The 17,005-nt window shown below is 44.2% G+C and overlaps 3 protein-coding genes across 3 annotated transcripts in view; 1 reads left to right on the forward strand and 2 right to left on the reverse strand.

Moving 5' to 3' along the window:
• Positions 1–1,831: 1,831 nt before the first annotated feature.
• Positions 1,832–10,398, forward strand: LOC147427648 (ubiquinone biosynthesis COQ9-like protein). The gene is made up of 7 exons (XM_086496703.1): positions 1,832–2,176; positions 8,283–8,395; positions 8,758–8,865; positions 8,978–9,142; positions 9,221–9,392; positions 9,479–9,552; positions 9,900–10,398. Exons 1-7 carry the CDS (start codon positions 1,960–1,962, stop codon positions 9,966–9,968), a joined length of 918 nt encoding a protein of 305 aa, XP_086352829.1. The 5' UTR covers positions 1,832–1,959; the 3' UTR covers positions 9,969–10,398.
• LOC147427649 (uncharacterized) lies at positions 2,216–8,247 on the reverse strand. The gene has a single exon (XM_086496702.1). It carries the CDS (start codon positions 7,405–7,407, stop codon positions 6,166–6,168), a length of 1,242 nt encoding a protein of 413 aa, XP_086352828.1. The 5' UTR covers positions 7,408–8,247; the 3' UTR covers positions 2,216–6,165.
• A 4,950-nt stretch (positions 10,399–15,348) lies between the features above and the next one.
• LOC147427650 (putative prolyl 4-hydroxylase 10) overlaps positions 15,349–17,005 on the reverse strand; it is a 45,514-nt gene continuing 43,857 nt past the window's right edge. The window contains exons 5-8 of the mRNA XM_086497005.1: positions 16,826–16,955; positions 16,113–16,300; positions 15,930–16,032; positions 15,349–15,615 (exon numbers count right to left, since the gene is read on the reverse strand). Coding sequence (XP_086353131.1) covers positions 15,959–16,032; positions 16,113–16,300; positions 16,826–16,955 — 392 coding nt within the window. The 3' untranslated portion in view covers positions 15,349–15,615; positions 15,930–15,958. The remainder of the gene's footprint in view (positions 15,616–15,929; positions 16,033–16,112; positions 16,301–16,825; positions 16,956–17,005) is intronic.

Raw genomic sequence — 17,005 nt, forward strand, 5'->3', positions numbered from 1 at the left:
CATACACACACACAAGGAGATGAAGAAGAAGAAGATGGAGATGGAGCAAGAGCACTCTTCAATTGCACAAATGAAAGAATGAGTGATTTTTAGGTTTAGGTGACTTTTATATGAGCTCGCCCCATTCACACTTGGGCGCCCTTGCTTAGCCAACTAACCCTTAAATGTTCCAGTTAGAGTGCGCCTCTCATCGGCGATCACTCTTACCCTTTTCCTATTGGACCGACAAGCCCGGTACCTGACTTTACCAAATAAATAATATGGCGTCTGTCGTAGGTGATAGGAATGTGCGTGAGGGTTAACAGCGTTCTGAGTTCAAATCCTATGCAACGTCCACGTGCACGATGAACCTGCGGCGACTGTCGCGGGGAATTTTCTCTTCCGAGGGCGGTTGCCAGAGAAGTGGTGGGCCGAGCGATGGGATGCTTTTGGCGCAACCAATCAAATATGTCCATGCAAGGTAGCTCTTCCCTTCGAAGATCCAACCTCACACAAAGTTGGACATCCCAATTTCCAAGCGCTTTTGGCAACGTGATTCACTCATTGCTTTCTATAGTGTCGGTATAAACATACAACTTTTTGGCAGCAGTTCCTACCCAGCACTATAGACCACATGGTCTTTAATGAAGACCAAGCGGTGGGATCAACGATGTGCATGCACGCTCAAAATTTAAAAACATCGTGGGTTGTCACATCTGGTTTGAGTTTAATTTTTTTATCTGAGTTCATTTTTCGCGTTTGTGTCTACAATATAAGGATTTGTTTCGCCTTGGATGCCATCAAAACCTATGCGCCCTCGTGGTAAGAGCATCCGCCTCTCAACGAGCAGGTCGTGGGTTCGATTCAAACAATGGGCGTTGATCATGGAGTTTTTTCTGATCGTCCACTTGCCTCGAGATTCCCACTCTTGACAATGGGTTGGATGGGATCAATGGCCCATGCCTTTTTTGGGGAGCGCAGAGGGGAGCGCGGACATCATGGACCATTGATCTCGTGACGCGCCCCGAATTTACCCGTTTGCCCGAATTTACTAAAGCCGCCCCGAATTTACACACCGACGGGTTTATCATAAAACTCCTCCTAGTCCCATTGCTTTCAACGAGCACGCGCAGGTAAGGTGGTTAAGCTGATAGGCTTGCAAAGGTGGCGTCCGAGGTTCAAGTCCGAGGGATGACAGGGGGAGGGGGGGAGGGGCACCCGAACTTACAAGGTTTGGTGTGCTCGAATTTACCTGTTTTCTCGAATTTACATAAGTTGCATCGGACGGCTCATATCGCATCGGATCCCCGAAATGGGTGTTGGCCATTGATCCCATCCAGACCATGCCCGTGTGAGATAGTGAGGAGGGGAGTGGTCGCCACAGGTTTCGGACTCTGCAAGTCAGCGTGACAACCCAGTTCACTGCCTGGCCTATATCTCACACGGACATGGGAGGAGATGGGATCTACGGTGGAATGATTGAGCACCGTAGATCTCGTGCTTCCGTGGACAATGTAAACTCGGGTACAATGTAAACTCGGGTACCCGAGTTTACTTCGTCCCTTCCCCCCGTCCCCAAGGATTGAACCCACAACCTAGGGTTTGAGGGCCATGTGGCCTATCCACCACGCCCGCGCATGTCACTGTGGAATGTACACCTTTCCATGGAGTTTTGACGTGCAAAAGTATCGGGGCGGGCAAAAATAAACTCGGGTATTTTTTACAAAAATATTCGAATTTATTTTTGCGACAAGATCTACGGCGCGCACCTAATGTCGGGGCCCAAAAGTGATGGGAGCCTTTGATCCCATCTCCCATGCGCGTGTTAGATATAGCTGAGGAGTTCACTGCTCTAGTGTGACACCACTTGTGTGTCAACACAAGTCAAATTGGAGGCTGCCGGGTTCTGACAGGGGCCTTAGTGACCAGGGCCAGGGTTCCTCTTATTTTGTGAAAACCACCTGAGCGTGGAGGGCGGTGATGGCGTCTTTGTGTACCCGATCGGCTCGCAGTTGGTGCAGAAGGGCCTTTCTCCGACGCCTCTCTCCTCCTTTTTCTGATCATCAAGCTCCGTCACCGTCGTGCTTTGTTGCTGGACACGAGTCACCTGACGCTCAGTTTCCTTCGTGGTACACCACCGTCCGTGCTTTCTGTGCTCCTCATACCGGCAAAGACGGCTTTCAAACTCCTCCTTCAGGTAAGCACGTACATGCTCTCTCTCTCTCTATCACACACACACACACCTTTTTTTTTTTTTTTTGTAAATCTGCTTTGATTAATTTACAAGTGGGAAACCTCAAAGCGAGGAAAACCCACCAAAAGAAAGGGATACAAAAGACGGAGCACTATAACAGTCAAAGTAAATCCTGTAGGCATCAAGAGTGATGTCTCCAGCTTCATAGGCAAAATGTAGCGCTTAACCAAGAGATAATTTGAAATAGGGAAAGGGGTCAACAAAAGTGCCCTGGAACATTAAGGAGTTCCTATGATGCCAGATGGCCCACATAGTCCAAAATCTGACCCAGGTGAAGAAGACCTCAAACTGAGATTGTGGTGACCGAAGCACCCCAAAAAGCCAAAATCGTCTGTGAAAGAGCGGAAGGAAAACGTAGTCGAAGAGCAGCCGACACTTGCCGAATGAAGGCTCTAGAGTGACGACAACACCACAGCAAGTGTGGCATGGTCTCCTCAGCTTCAAGGTATCTGGGGCAGCGGGAAGGTGCAATATGCCGAGCATGCAACACACTGCCAACAGGTAGAGCTCCCACCAAACACCACCACAAGAAAACACGTTCCTTCAAAGACAGATGACTCTGCCAAATGCGAGACAATGCGTGTTGCCACCACAAGGATGACTCGGAAAGCGACCATAGCTGATTATCCCGATGCACAATCCATATATAAGACTGAAGAATGGCATAGACACTGGCAGCTGAGATGCAGTCCAATCTAGTAGTAGCCAGATTCCAATCAGAGAAGCGAGAGTCTTCATCCAGCGGAGGAATGGGCAAATGAGCAGCAAGCATGTTTTGAATCTCCCGCCAGAGAGGAGAATAGTGAAGACCCAACCGAAAGCGGGAGACGGCATTAACAAAAGAAAGAACATAACCCGAGTCATCAACTACCTGATGCACCTGACAGATTCCTTTTTGGGAAAGAAAATACGCTTTGCGAGGAGACCGTTGAACCAAAGTCGAAGCAAAAACCCTGCTCCAATGCAGACTCTCCAAGCGAAGAGAGTTACCCCCATAGGATTGTCGACCATCTCCAGCCAAATGTGAAGTAACAACCTTCCAATCAACAATTAGAGAAGAAGTAAAGGGACATCCAGGAATGTGTCCTTCAAGCTTCCCAAAAACAACATCCCAATAAGTCAGGCCAATGACCAAAAGAATGGGTGACAATGTGCGCACATAAATGTGTGACCATGAGAGCTCAAGTTTGCTGTTGCTCCACCAAAACTGGCAACAACATAGCTGTCCGAGCCAGAAGATGACGTCTTAAGTCCAAAATATTCAACCCTCCAAGCCGCTTGGGAGAACACAGCTTGTCCATAGATAAAAGCCGAATGCCCCTCTTGGTAGACGAGGTCCGCCAAAAATGTTCTAAAATATTGGACATGAGAGACTGCAAGCACAACCGAGGCCAAGACAACAAAGGCAAGTAAAACTGCACATAAGCCACAAGGATGCATTGGACAATCTTGAGACACACATGAAGTGGCCACGTGGACAATTTCCAATAATTCAACTTGGAATGTAGACGTTGGAGCACCCAATCCGTTTTCTTCATAGTCGATACATTCCAACCCAGCGGATAACCCAAATGGCGAACCAGAACATGGGGAGGAACAATCTCCCCAGGCCACAATATCCTATGCCAGTCACACTCTTTCAAAGGCAATAGCTTGGATTTGCAAAAGTTAACTTTGAGACCTGCTGCCAATCCAAACAAATGAAGAGTATGCATAATCTGTTGTACATCATCATAGTTATTACGAGGCATGAACAAAGAGTCATCCGCATAAGCCTGACCAGCAAACTGTCAACCAGAAGGTAAAGTAAGGCCATGTAGCCTACTAGTGGAGGTCAAGGAATCCAAGTACATAAATAAGGGATGAGTAGCGATCGCATAAAGCAAAGCACTTAGAGGGTAGCCCTACCGTACCGACCGTCCCAAAGGCCAAGATTTTGTGAGAGAACCATCTAGCGAGCCTGCAGAAGTACTGTTTGCATACAAGAAAAGCACGACACGGGATAGCCTAGGCCCAAAGCCCAAATGTCTCATGGTATCCGCAATGTAATCCCAAAGAACAGTATCAAATGTCTTTTCAATGTCAACCTGCATGACTAATACATCCTGTCGAGTATATTTTGCATATTCCATACCAATAATGACATTTGCGAGGTTATCAGTAATTTGACGTCGCGGAATGAAGCCGTATTGAGATTGATGCAAGCCTTCATGCAGAAATCATTTGAGTCGGTTAGCAAGCATTTTTGCCATTATTTTATATACCACAGACATAAGTGTAATAGGCCGCCAATGTGAAAATTCTTTACACAATGCATGCTTAGGGATCAGCTTGAGCAAACCTTCTTTCCAAGAGGGTAATTCCTGTTGTTCCCAAGATGTATTCATCATGAATAATAGAGGCCACTTCAAATAATCCCAAAAAGACAAGAACAATTCCACAGAGAGACCATCCCAACCAGGAGCTCTCCATCGACCTAAATCAAGCAAGCTGACATACAATTCAGACACAGTGAAAACAGCTTCCAAGTCTTGAGCTTGCCGCAACGAGAGGATGGAAGTAACATGCGATATAAACACGTGACGCGCTTGGCGAGCTTCTCTCGTGGGAGAAGAAGGGGCCTCAAAAATCTTGCCATAATGAGAGCGTAGGGCTAGTGCTAGCTCTCGAAGAGTGGAGGTCCACTCCCCTGACGGTAATTTAACTCTCCGTATAGCTTGAGACTACGTCGAGTGATGCAAATGCTTAAAGAATTGTTTAGAAGCACATCCTTAATCTGCAAAAGCTTGTTGACGAGCTCGAGTTTGTCATTTGGCCAATTTCCTCTCATCATTGTGCCTTAAGATTGCACGAGCAGAAAACAACTCAGTCATTTGAGCATCAGCAAGAGAAGAATGATTATGATGACTTTGTATGCGAGATGACGATTGATTATGCTATGTCTCTCAGATCATTTTCCCGTGTGCTTGAAACTTCGTTTTGGCTCTTTTGATGTCAATGATCGCCTACCCAAGAAAAGACTTCCGCATGTCAATAATGCTTATCTCAAGCATGAGCCTTTTCGCACTATGATTGTGAATATCATCCCACCTTTGCTATCCCAGATGTATGTTCACTTGGACATAGCATGGTTTTGTTTTGTTATGCGTGTTCAATCAGTTATACAGGATTATGGCAGGGATTATTTGTCACAATTAAGGGAACAGGTTAACCAGGCAAAGGATGCTTGTAGCCGATTAATGCACTTGGCTGCATGTGAAAAAGATACCAGCGATCCAGCCGAGCGCGATACATGGATTGAGCATTGTGTTGAAAAGCAAAGCCTGGATCAATCGCATGCAAAAAGGGCCACAAATCAAGCCCATTACAGGTCGACATAAATTGGTCCCAAGATTGCCGCTCCATATGAAGCATATGAGAATGGCCAGTAGTATTATTATCCGCAAGGTTTGGTGCATTATTAAAATCCCCGCAGAGAAAGGCATTGGAACGCCAACAATAAGAACAGATAGCACTCCACAACCGTGCTCTATCTGCAAAAGCTATGTATGCATATAATCCTCCAAATTCGAAAACTTCTCCATTAACAATACATTGGATGACCATCCATCTCCCAGCCGGGTCATTAAAGACCAAAGTCGGGAAGAGTTCATGTCGAACAAGCATAAGCACTCCAGAATGGTGAGCTGATCCTGCATAAGCTATCCAGTAGCCCGCAAAGCAAGAAGTTTGTCCTGCAAATTGATGCTGATTTTGCTCTTGAAGAACCACAATGTCTGCTTTACATATATGTACATAGTGCCAGGTAAGCCGCCACTTGTCGTGATTGCATAACCCACGCACATTATAGGAGATGCAATTCAAAGAACTATGCATTCTATATGGTATATACAGCGGACGAGGAAAGAGGGAAAGAAAGGGGGGAATAAAACTCAAGTACCAGTGCCCATCGACATATCCTCCCCAGCTGAAGGTGCCTGAGAAGGTGGGTCAATACTTGGACCTGGATAATTGAAAGGAAATGCACCTTGCGATGAAGAAGCTTCTCCAGTTACAACCTCCTTGTAAGAACAAACATCCTTGTCCCAAGCTTCAGCCAAAGAAGTGTTGTCATTACAAGGGAGTTTTTTATGAGCAACATTCTTCAAGGGAGACACATAATTACGAGAAGATGCTGGAACACGAGGTGTAGCAGCTTTGACTGGTTTCTTGGGCACTATCCAAGTTTGAGAGGTCGAAACCTGTTCTTTTCCCTTGTCTTTAATATTTGGAGAAGCAGTAAGTGCAGACAATTGTACTTGTTTCCCCTTTCCTTTAATGGCCCTAGCTGACGGGGAGGAGGTTGAAACTCCTTTAGTTTGAACCTCAGTAGAAGGTTTCGAAGGCGAGCGAGGTTGAGGAGCAGGGACGGCTGAAGGAGGTGGTTGCCAATTTGATTCCGGACATTCGGACTGCATACGACCAAATTTGCCACATCGGAAGCAAGAATTCGCAAACTTGCCCCATTTAAGCTTAAATGGGCGCTTTTCAACCACTGTATCCCCAGAATCGATCGAAATACCTGCTGGTGTGGGGATATCCGTGTCCCACAAAATACAAAAACGGTTTGTGTTTGCTTCCAGCTTAGGAGGGCAAATGACTTTGCCTAACTGAGCAGCCAACAAAGGAAGAAAATGATGCCAAGTGCGAGGAAAGTCGACCACCTCAACCCAAACGGGACACTTGTGACGAATGAGACTCTGATAGTCCTTGGTAAGAGCCCAGGGCAGCACATGAGTCATCTGCGTATTGAAGAAAAGAGGAGACATTTCAAGCAGAGCATCCCGAGCATCCATGTCAGCCAGCAAGACTTCGTAGAACCCTCGCGCACCAAAGTAAACCCCTCGAACTGCTTGCCGTTTGAGTAGGAAATCAACCCATTGGCCTACATCTTGAGCAGTAGGCATTCGACCCGGGAAAAAAAGAATCACAGCGTTGAATGCATATTGAGCAACAGGATCCATGAGCTCTTGTATAGGGATGCGCACTTCCATTACAGGAGCGGATCCTTCCCAGGCTTGACGTGCATCCTCGAAGTCCTCATGCAAACATTCTTTGATAAGACTCAAAGCATCCATCTCCGAAGTTTCCATGGCTTTCCGACGCTTATATATACACTGATCAGTGGAATCCATGCGAAGCTCTCACACACACACACACTCTTCTTTTTTTGGGAGTTTTTGATATATGACTGCTATCTACACAGGCAGACACACACACCAGCTAGCTGTACAAAAACACACCCCCCTCTCTCGCACACAAGACGACGGAAGGACCGCGTGCAAGCGAAATCAAACTTCCACCCCCGACGCGCTGTGAAGGGCCTGCACAGGGTAGATGTTGTGTAGAATAGAGTCGCGTGACAGACGAGGCCGAAGCACACCCTAAAACACACACAGTGGCGAACCTGTACAGAGCCAGCGAGGGCTGGCTGCGCAGAGGAGTAACAGCTGCGACGAAACACACACACTCACACACCCCCACACAAACTGACAGGAAACCCTTGCTGAAGCCTGCCCGCTGCTGAGGCTCTCGTCATCTTTGATGGGCCACGTGCAGGTGAGGGCAAACTGCAGCCACTGGCTCACTGTGTAGAGTCTGCACAGGGCAGAATTGTGCGACAGAGGAGCAGCAGAAGTGTTCGCGACACCTCAGAGATTCCACCGCGCGCACACACACACATATATGAGAGGCCTCATGACCACACACACACACACACACACACACACACAAACTCACATGCACGCTTGTGAAGAGCTCTGACCTATACAAGGCCTCCCGCACTCACAAACACGCCAAGCAGAACATTAAAGAGCCCCTGGCTGATTTTTCCCAAGCAGTGCTACCTCTTACATTACCCTCAATTCAAACCAAATGCACACTGCGCATGATGATTGTATTTTCAGCTGATTCTTGTTCGTGTATATAATGTGCTCACACCACAGGCATCTTAGATTGTAATATGACTGGCTACATATTTTCATGCAGACAATTTTGTTTCCTTGAGCAGATCCACACACAAAGGAGCCAGAAGTAAAGCCTAGTCCAGACAATCATTTCAAAGAAAAAGAAGAAGTTCCAGACGAAAAAACCCAAGTGCTAAGAGCTGCTTTGCTGCATGTGGTGAGTACTGGGTGGACCCTATCCTATGCCTTTAACGATATTAATGTGAATTGGAAGTCTGTGAAAGCTGAAAGTTGTGATTATGAGCCATCAACAAGGTTTCCAATGTATGAATGATCTCATGTGGTTTTTCTTTATAGCCATAAAAGCCTTGTGTAACATAGCAAGTTGGATGGTTCCCATATCTTTAGACTCTTAACTCAATTTAATGTAAAGCTACACTTGACCAAGAACGTGTTATTGAAGATTCTATTCAATGCTTCTTTTCTTTTGCAAACAAACTTCAAAAAGTACTTCATGTGTTTGAAAGTCAAAGTGCAAACCACTTCTTGTCTGATTTGCTATGCTTTTTTGTTGTACAGCCAAAACTTGGGTGGTCTGAGTCGGCATTGGTGGCAGGGGCCAGAGATGTTGGTCTTTCACCTGCCATTGTGGGGGTTTTTCCTAGAAAGGAAGCTGCTCTAGTTGAAGTGAGCACTTGTAGCATTGTGAATTTTGTATTTGACATGAGCAGATGCTCTTTGGATCAGTTTTGAAAAGTGCCCATGCCGATTCTTTTGTTTGTGTGTGGTGCATATGCAGTTTTTTATGGACGAATCGCTTCACAATTTGCTTGATTATATCGAAAGCCATGAAGATGAGCTTGCAAGCATGCTTCTCCAAGAGCGACTAGCGAAGCTTGTTCAATGTCGCCTAGAGATGCAAGCTCCTCTCATATCACGTTGGGCACAAGCATTGAGCATTCAAGTGTGTGTCTATTTGCAGGGGTAATTGTTTGTATGTTACAATCCCATTCAGATAACAAATTCATCTTTTTTTTTGTAGGCCAACCCAGCAAATGTACCTGCATCTTTCAAGCAAAGGGCTGTTCTGGTGGATGACATATGGCATGCTGTGGGTGATCACTCTTCTGATGTAGATTGGTATGCAAAGCGAACAATTCTGGGAGGGCTTTACACTGCCACAGAATTGTACATGCTTACAGATCATTCACCTGGTAACTTTGGTGTTGAGATCCCTTGTTTGCAATGTATGAAGTCAAATGTTTTGTCAAAGGAGCTTAATTGGGATGCTTTTATCTAGGGTTTCGCGATACCTGGTCCTTTTTGCAAAGACGTGTGAAGGATGCACTTGACTGTCGGAAAACAGCACAAGAGGTATTGATGGTTCCCTTGTGGAACAAAGCTTGTGGGTGCTGTATGTCTTATTAATTTAAGTAACTATGATTGCGTCTGAAAAAGGCTTTGCTATTTTAAAGCTCCCATATTGTTTTGTTTGTATTTTGTTCAGTATATTATCCTCTTTACTATTGGCTTTCTATCAGAAGCCTTTGTAAAGAAATGAGATAGGCATTCAGTTGACTTTTGCATGTGAAGCATTGGTTTTATAGTTTGTAAATGGATGCTTTCATTTAAGAGCCTCGTGTGTTCTTTTTTTTTTTTTTTTTTTTGTTTTAGAATGCCAACATGGCCCTTCACCTTGTTTTATATTGTATACAATGCAGGCAAGTCAGATCGCGCAAGCCATTGGTGCAGGCCTTGGAAATAGTCTGCAAGGGTTGTTTAGGCGATGAGAGTCAGTAATTTCAGAACTCCTGTGCAGTTTTCAAATTGGGAACAATGAGTCCTCCTATTCCCATTCTCACCTTGTCTTGCTGTATATAGCAGAGTCTGGCTCGACAATAAACATCTAGAGAAGAACTGACTTTGATAACTAATAACCAAAAAGAACTGTTAAAAGAACCCTGCTTTTGATGCTTTACATGATTTCTGTTGGCTATCGCTGAACGTTTTGCCAAACACATTCCAGCCCTCTTCCTTCCATCCTTGTACCATTTTTAAGGCCGAAAATCTAAGCTCCAAAGTATGCCTTTACCCAATTTTCTTGTATAGAACCAGGCTTGTTTGTAGCTGTTATCTTTCGCGCTCCTCAATTCAGCTTCAGTTTTGAAGGCAAACTGGTTTGTGTACGAAACTGCAGAATTCAAATGGATCTATTAGTTATGATTTGCATAACTGTTGAGCCTCAGGCCTCCTAAGGCAAGAGAGGCCTAAGGCAAGAAGTACTCTTTTGGTTTATAGTTCAAAATTGTATTAACTGGTTTCAAGTATTATTCTGACGCATGTCGTGTGTGTTAGTTGGAAGGCAGAGCATATTGGCAAGATTATGTGTGCAGGGCAGGGGCAAGCAGGCACCGTTGCTTGTATTAGTCACACGTCTTTCTTGCTAACATCAGTGGATTGATATATTTTGTCTTGTCATCTGACACTAGTGTGATAATTTCTTTCTATGACTTGCAGGAGAAACTCTTATATGGTGGAAGGTACCACCCTTCTTTTCTTTTTTTTGCAAGAAAAAGATCCTTCCGTTAGTTAATAAACTGCCCAAAGGCTACAAAACCACCTCTGCGAGAGAGGGCTACAACAGAAACATGGGGAGACTCTCCCAATGAAGAAACAAGTATGTACAATGAGGGCTTGATCACGAGATGGGAGGAAAGAGCCACACTGGTGGCCGGTAGTGCCATCTAGGTGCGCCTTGAACCACGGTGAAAAAAGGCCCAGGTGCCAAAGTTGCAAGAAAGCCTCATAAGTGCTCCCACATTTGGTCAGAGTTGCCTTGGAGTCTCTCAACTTAGTGTGTGAGCCAGCTTCAGCCAAATGTCACGAACAGTCTCTGTCGGTGGGACAGGGTGAGCCACGAAGATGCGAAAGCAGCGAGCCCGCAAGATGAACCAAAGTGTCAGGCTGAAGACGAGCTCCCAACACCACTCTCTATCACAGCACCACTCTGGGGGATGAGCTCTGTGGCAGGCTGGAATGTAGGTCGACTCCCCTGAATCACAATGATCCCGCTGGTGGAAGCCAACTCAAAATGGAGCGCAGGGCACGTGAGAGTGGACCAAGCTGCAGCACCGAAGTGTACTCTCAAGCTGTGGAGAGGGCCGGCATCAACCGAAGAATCTGAAGCCAAACCTGTTGTGCCAAGGGGCAATCCCACAAACTGTGACATTGACTCTTTTGTGGATGGCCACAGGCTGCACATGCTGCCGAGCAGCCACTGTGTACCGATCAACTCCCAACTGCTACAGCCGTGTGGGCAACTAGCCACTGAAACATAGAAACCTGCCTTGGCTGTCTGCTGTCCCACACCAGAACCCTGCCAAGAACTCGGCTGTGAGACCCTCCTCCTGCCAATGAAGTGCTGCAGCTGGGTGAACCTTGCTCCGTGCTGCCAGTATGCGTTGGGAGTTTGTACTGGAAAAAAGGGGTCCCTGGGTGATTGGCTGAGGAGAAAGGATCCCGCTAGAACCACTCGCCTGGGTACCACCCTTCTTGTTCTGTCTTGTTAGGGAGAAGGACCTTTTTATATATATTTGTATATGCTTATATAACGGTATACATCAGTTTAACGACGACCTTGTGCCATTCTGGTTTTCACAACGGGATCCTTAGAACTCTTTGACCACTCTCAAAGAAACATCATTTTTCCATTCTCACATGGAAGAGTAAAGCAGCCACATCTAATGATATTATTTTAATCACATCTAGTCATAGTCATTGCATGTGAAAATCGAAATAAGATAATCAGATTTGCAAAATGGGTTTCTTTTTTGCGTGGGTAGCATTTTTAATCTCTGTTAAACAAGTAAAACTTCCATATCCCTCTTTGGACCATGAAAATTGTCTACTTCGCTTACTTTTTTTATGTCCAAATTATGGTCCCTCAACAATAAGACATGGGAAGCTATCTTTCAAGTTGTATTAGAGCTTGAGGTTGCACTAGCATAAACAAGAAAATTTGGGTGGTTTAATCTTGCCATTTGTGAGATCTACCAAATTCAACATCAAGAACATTTCCAGGTTCTCACTTGGTAGTCATTCCCATACATCGATAGGTCCCATATATCCGGAGGAAGTGTCTCTTCTCTCTCATTTATATAGCACGACAAAGTGGGTAGAGACATTTTTCCACTATAGGCTTACTTGATGGAGCATGTCTTGATGCCAAGGGTGTATGGAATATTGTGCCTAGTCATGATGTATGACTACCTTTAAGGGATACATAGTTTGTTGGGGATGGTGCACATTCTAGTAGTTTTCTGCTAGACTCGTCTGGCCCAATACTAAGCAACCACATTGCATTGGTAGAGATGGATATGCCAATGCATTAACTGGACTTTCTGTTAAATTTTCCATCAGTCCACAGTTTCACATGTGAAAAACAGAGAGAGAGAGAGAGAGAGAGAGAGAGAGAGAGAGAGGGATTCGTTCTAAAAGAACAAGGTATTTACTACGGCCTACATAAAGCTATTGAGAGGAATTTAATAATAAGATGCTTCTTCGTGAGAGAAAATGCAAAAGTGACACTAGCGTTTCAAAACTTCTGTTACAATAAAGGACTAATTTTTTAAAAACAAGTCACAACAAACTATTTAAATTACAATATATACAAAAGCATAAAAATAATGCTTGCATGCCTCATAAAGATACATTCAACAACTCTCTCTCTCTCTCTCTCTCTCGCCGTTTCCCTCTTGAATAACAAGTCGTGAGTTCAACTCTCCTTGTCAGATAGATTTTTAAGGTCTATTGGGATAGTTTCCTCCGATGTTAAAATTCTCTTCTTCCTCTCTTTCTCTCTCTACCTCATACACACACACACACACACACACAAACAATAAGATTGTTGAATCCATTCTAAGGTTGCTAGCAACCTTAAGATACAATATTAATAACCTCTCCTTGCTCATATTTTGAAGTAAAAACGAGTACCATGCAGTGAGTTGCACCCAAAGGATGAAATAATGAGGCCTTTTCTCAATAGACTTCGATAATTGCCTCCCTTAGTGCTGCTCCGCAACGTAGGATCTCAAGGCCCTCTCTTTTTTGCCAAATAAGGGCTTGCTTTTGGCATGAAAAACAAAAAACAGTAAGATGTCACTTTGAAGAAAATGGCATTACAACATTTGCAAGTGACATATCAAGTTTGCGAGTACGTGCAATGTAGAGTACCTCGTAAGTAAAGTAACCAATGGAGGTATCAGATAATCTTTTTCTTTTTTGGTAGCAAATCATACATATCCTGTGTGAGACAGTACAAACGTCTGTGAACGCTGCCAAGGTCGCTTGGCCACACTCAAACCCATGACCCGGGTCACAGCGATCAAGTGCTCAATCAACCAAGCTAGCTCCTTTGGACATGTATCAAATAATCTTAAGAGGGCTCCCCCATATACCCTCAAAGTGTCTTTAGAGGACCCTCAAAATTGGACGTGTGCATCCCATAACTTTCCCTAGCTTTGAGGCAACCTCATCCACAAAATATGGTGGTAACCTAGAGCTACCCCTACATTTTAGGTAGGGGTGGCCTCAACCACCCTCTACATCAAAAGTATCACCATTTGGATAGGCTACAAGAGGTGAAAAGGGCTGGATCTCTGAAATTAGAAAAGGATGAAAGGGCGCTAGCAGGTCACCTTTGAGAATAGTGAAGATATGGGGAGCTGCATGTCATATTCGACGGGTCCTCAAGAAAATAAAGGGCCCTTGAAAGATTTTAAGTTTTTCTTCGGCTCTTTTAAAGTAGCGGATAATGGGTATTTCCAGCAGTTCACATTTCTCAATATCATTGCTTATCTATTGCAGCCATTAGCCTTCATATCCATCAAACTCTCCAACCTACCTTCCTGTTTATTCCCTTCAAACCTAATCAATCATGCTTAACATGCATGTGTAGGTCCCTACGGCTAGATGTGTGCGAGCACACGTCCCCTTCTTGTTGACATAGATCTCAGTCATGCCACATAGAAAATTGTTCTCTCATTGATTTAACACTAGCAACATATCCCACACCGACGGTTTCTAAGCTCCAACTTTAACCATTTTACACAGCAATTTTCATTGAAACATCCATAGGGACCTTATTCTATCTGGATTCTAACATCAATAGCTAGTTACCCTCCAGAAAAAAGCTTGTGTTAATGATCATCATCAAACGCACATAATTTCTTTCCTGCAAGCCCTAATCTTATGCGGTAGTCACCATCACTGACACACTCAAGTACTTTCCCTTCAAACCTAATCAATCAAGCTTAACATGCATGTGTAGGTCCCTACGGCTAGATGTGTGCGAGCACACGTACCCTTCTTGTTGACATAGATCTCAGTCATGCCACATAGAAAATTGTTCTCTCATTGATTTAACACTAGCAACATATCCCACACTGACGGTTTCTAAGCTCCAACTTTAACCATTTTACACAGCAATTTTCATCGAAACATCCATAGGCAATCAAGCTCATCCAAAACTACTTCTAATGAAGATTCATACGTACACTTCCCAACCGCAATTCCTCTTTCCTGACATTGATATCTGACTTGTCCGCACCATGAGGCTACCCCCCACAATCACCACCATCAAACCCTTAAATAATTCACTACAAGTACTGCAAAAAAAACAAACAAGGCAAGACTATTTCTTGCAAGGAAAGCCCAGCTGTGATATTGCAAATTCTGGATCTACATAAGGCGATTCTTCAACACAAAAATTACAAATACTTGCATACACAAAAGCTGAGTAAATAAAATATAAGCCACAGCTGCTTGCACTCCAAGCAGTGTTCGTGAAAAGTTTGTTTCAGCTTCTAATCGTGCCGCTTGAAAATTCAAAGATGATGGTTAGGAGCAAGAGAAAAAGGAAATATTCTGCCTACACTAAGAGAATGTGAAAAGAGCTCAAATTTCTAAAATTTCCTCTTTGAAAATGCATAGAGCGGATTTCTATACGGTTAAATAAGCAATTTCTCCCGAACATTTGACTCCCGAGCCACCATTTTTATCTAGTAAAACATTAGGATCATTTACAGATTCCTTAACAAAAATCATTTATGCGGAAATCCCGAGGTTCACACTCCTATCATAAATCCAGCTCAGACTCCACTCAACCCAAAGTACTCAAATTTCTTGGTAGATCAGATTATTGAGATTTCAATTCGAAATCAATAAAAAATACGATGACATACAGCTACATTGTGTGTAGTTACATTACCAAGAAGGATAATACATTAGGGGGATGACCCAAAATCTTAGAAGGAGCATTTGCCTCCTGTCCATTAACAAACAGTTAGCCACTGAAGGATCCAAAATTTCCCGTCTGGAGAAGTAAATGATTCTTGTGTATGCTGCACCCCTGTCCAGGGTTCGAAGGTGTTTGTGGACCTGTTAGTTAAGATGGAAACGCAAGTGAGCCATTTATAATAAAAAGATAGCTTGATTAGACTAGATATATAGAGATTTACAATGAGCTTCTATATAGGCAAAGAGATAAGAGACATCCTGTTGAAAAATGGGGTCATATGTGGCTCCTCGTGGCTAGCTTTATGGGCTATGCTTTACACACGTTTGTCTACATGTAAGAGGAGGTTCACACAAGGGTATGGGGCAAAGCCCAACCTCAACACAACCCACAAACAAGCTCGTTACAGTCAGCAAATGGACTTTTAAACACCGAACGGCAGGATGCTGAAAATTACCTTTTATAAATCAAAATCACAATTTTTCCTCAGACTTTGTATTCATGCATGCGCATCCACTTCGTTGCTGACCACTTGTTCCCAGAAATGACCGGACAACCCCCTGAGATAAGCGAAAGTAAAAGGTAAGTTTCAAAGTCAAAATGACTGCATGCCATGCCAACAATAGCAGAGGCTGATTACCATGAAGACTTGATGGATCAGGAGTAGCATCAGGTCTCATACTCCAAAATAGCAAGGCATCCCCAAGTTTGGGCCTCACTGACACGCCACCTCTGCCACATTCAGACAGCTCATTCCAATTAGGAATCGAACTGCTGTTCACCTTCGCAGAAGGAAAGACGGTTTCCCCACCAGCTTCTACATCTGAGCTGCCAAAATCATAAATGTTCATCAGAAATTTAGAAAGCTATTAGTCATCACAAAGAAGAAAAGAAGAAGAGGAGAGAGGTTTTGTAGCAAGAATCCCAAGAGACCTCAAAGATCTATTCGACAAGTCCTGAACTCAAGACCTGATACTCTACAGAGAATTGGGATAACCAATCTACAACACTCGGGTGATAGAAAGAGTTTTCCCCCCTTCTTCACACACGCATGTGCACGGTTATTCAAGTTTCCTCCTCTCTCTCTCTCTCTCTCTCTCTCTCTCTCTCTCTCTCTCTCTCTCTCTCTCTCTCTCTCTCTCTCTCTCTCTCTCTCTCTCTCTCATGCATGCATGTGCACGCGCACACACTCTCGTTGGCTAGACCTCAAAGATCTAGCCAACGAGTCTTGAACTCAAGACCTGATACTCCACGAGGAACTAGAAGGAACTGCGATAACCAATCTACCACATTTGGGTGATAGAAAGACTAAACAAGAGTTAGCAACCGGAGACTAGTGAAGAATATACTTACAGATACATTAAAAGCGTTGCGATTCGCTGGCCACCATTTTGCGTATTAAACTGATCATGAAAATAGTCATAGTGTGCTTCATACTTCTGTCCAGCTTCATAATGAAGAATTTGAATTCCCTCTCCTTGCTCTGCAAGGATCACCATTGCATTGCTTACTTTTTCCAGGTGAAGGACAGTA

Source organism: Adiantum capillus-veneris, chromosome 23 (genome assembly GCF_014529385.1).
Source record: "Adiantum capillus-veneris isolate H3 chromosome 23, ASM1452938v2, whole genome shotgun sequence".
Taxonomy (NCBI): Eukaryota; Viridiplantae; Streptophyta; class Polypodiopsida; order Polypodiales; family Pteridaceae; genus Adiantum; species Adiantum capillus-veneris.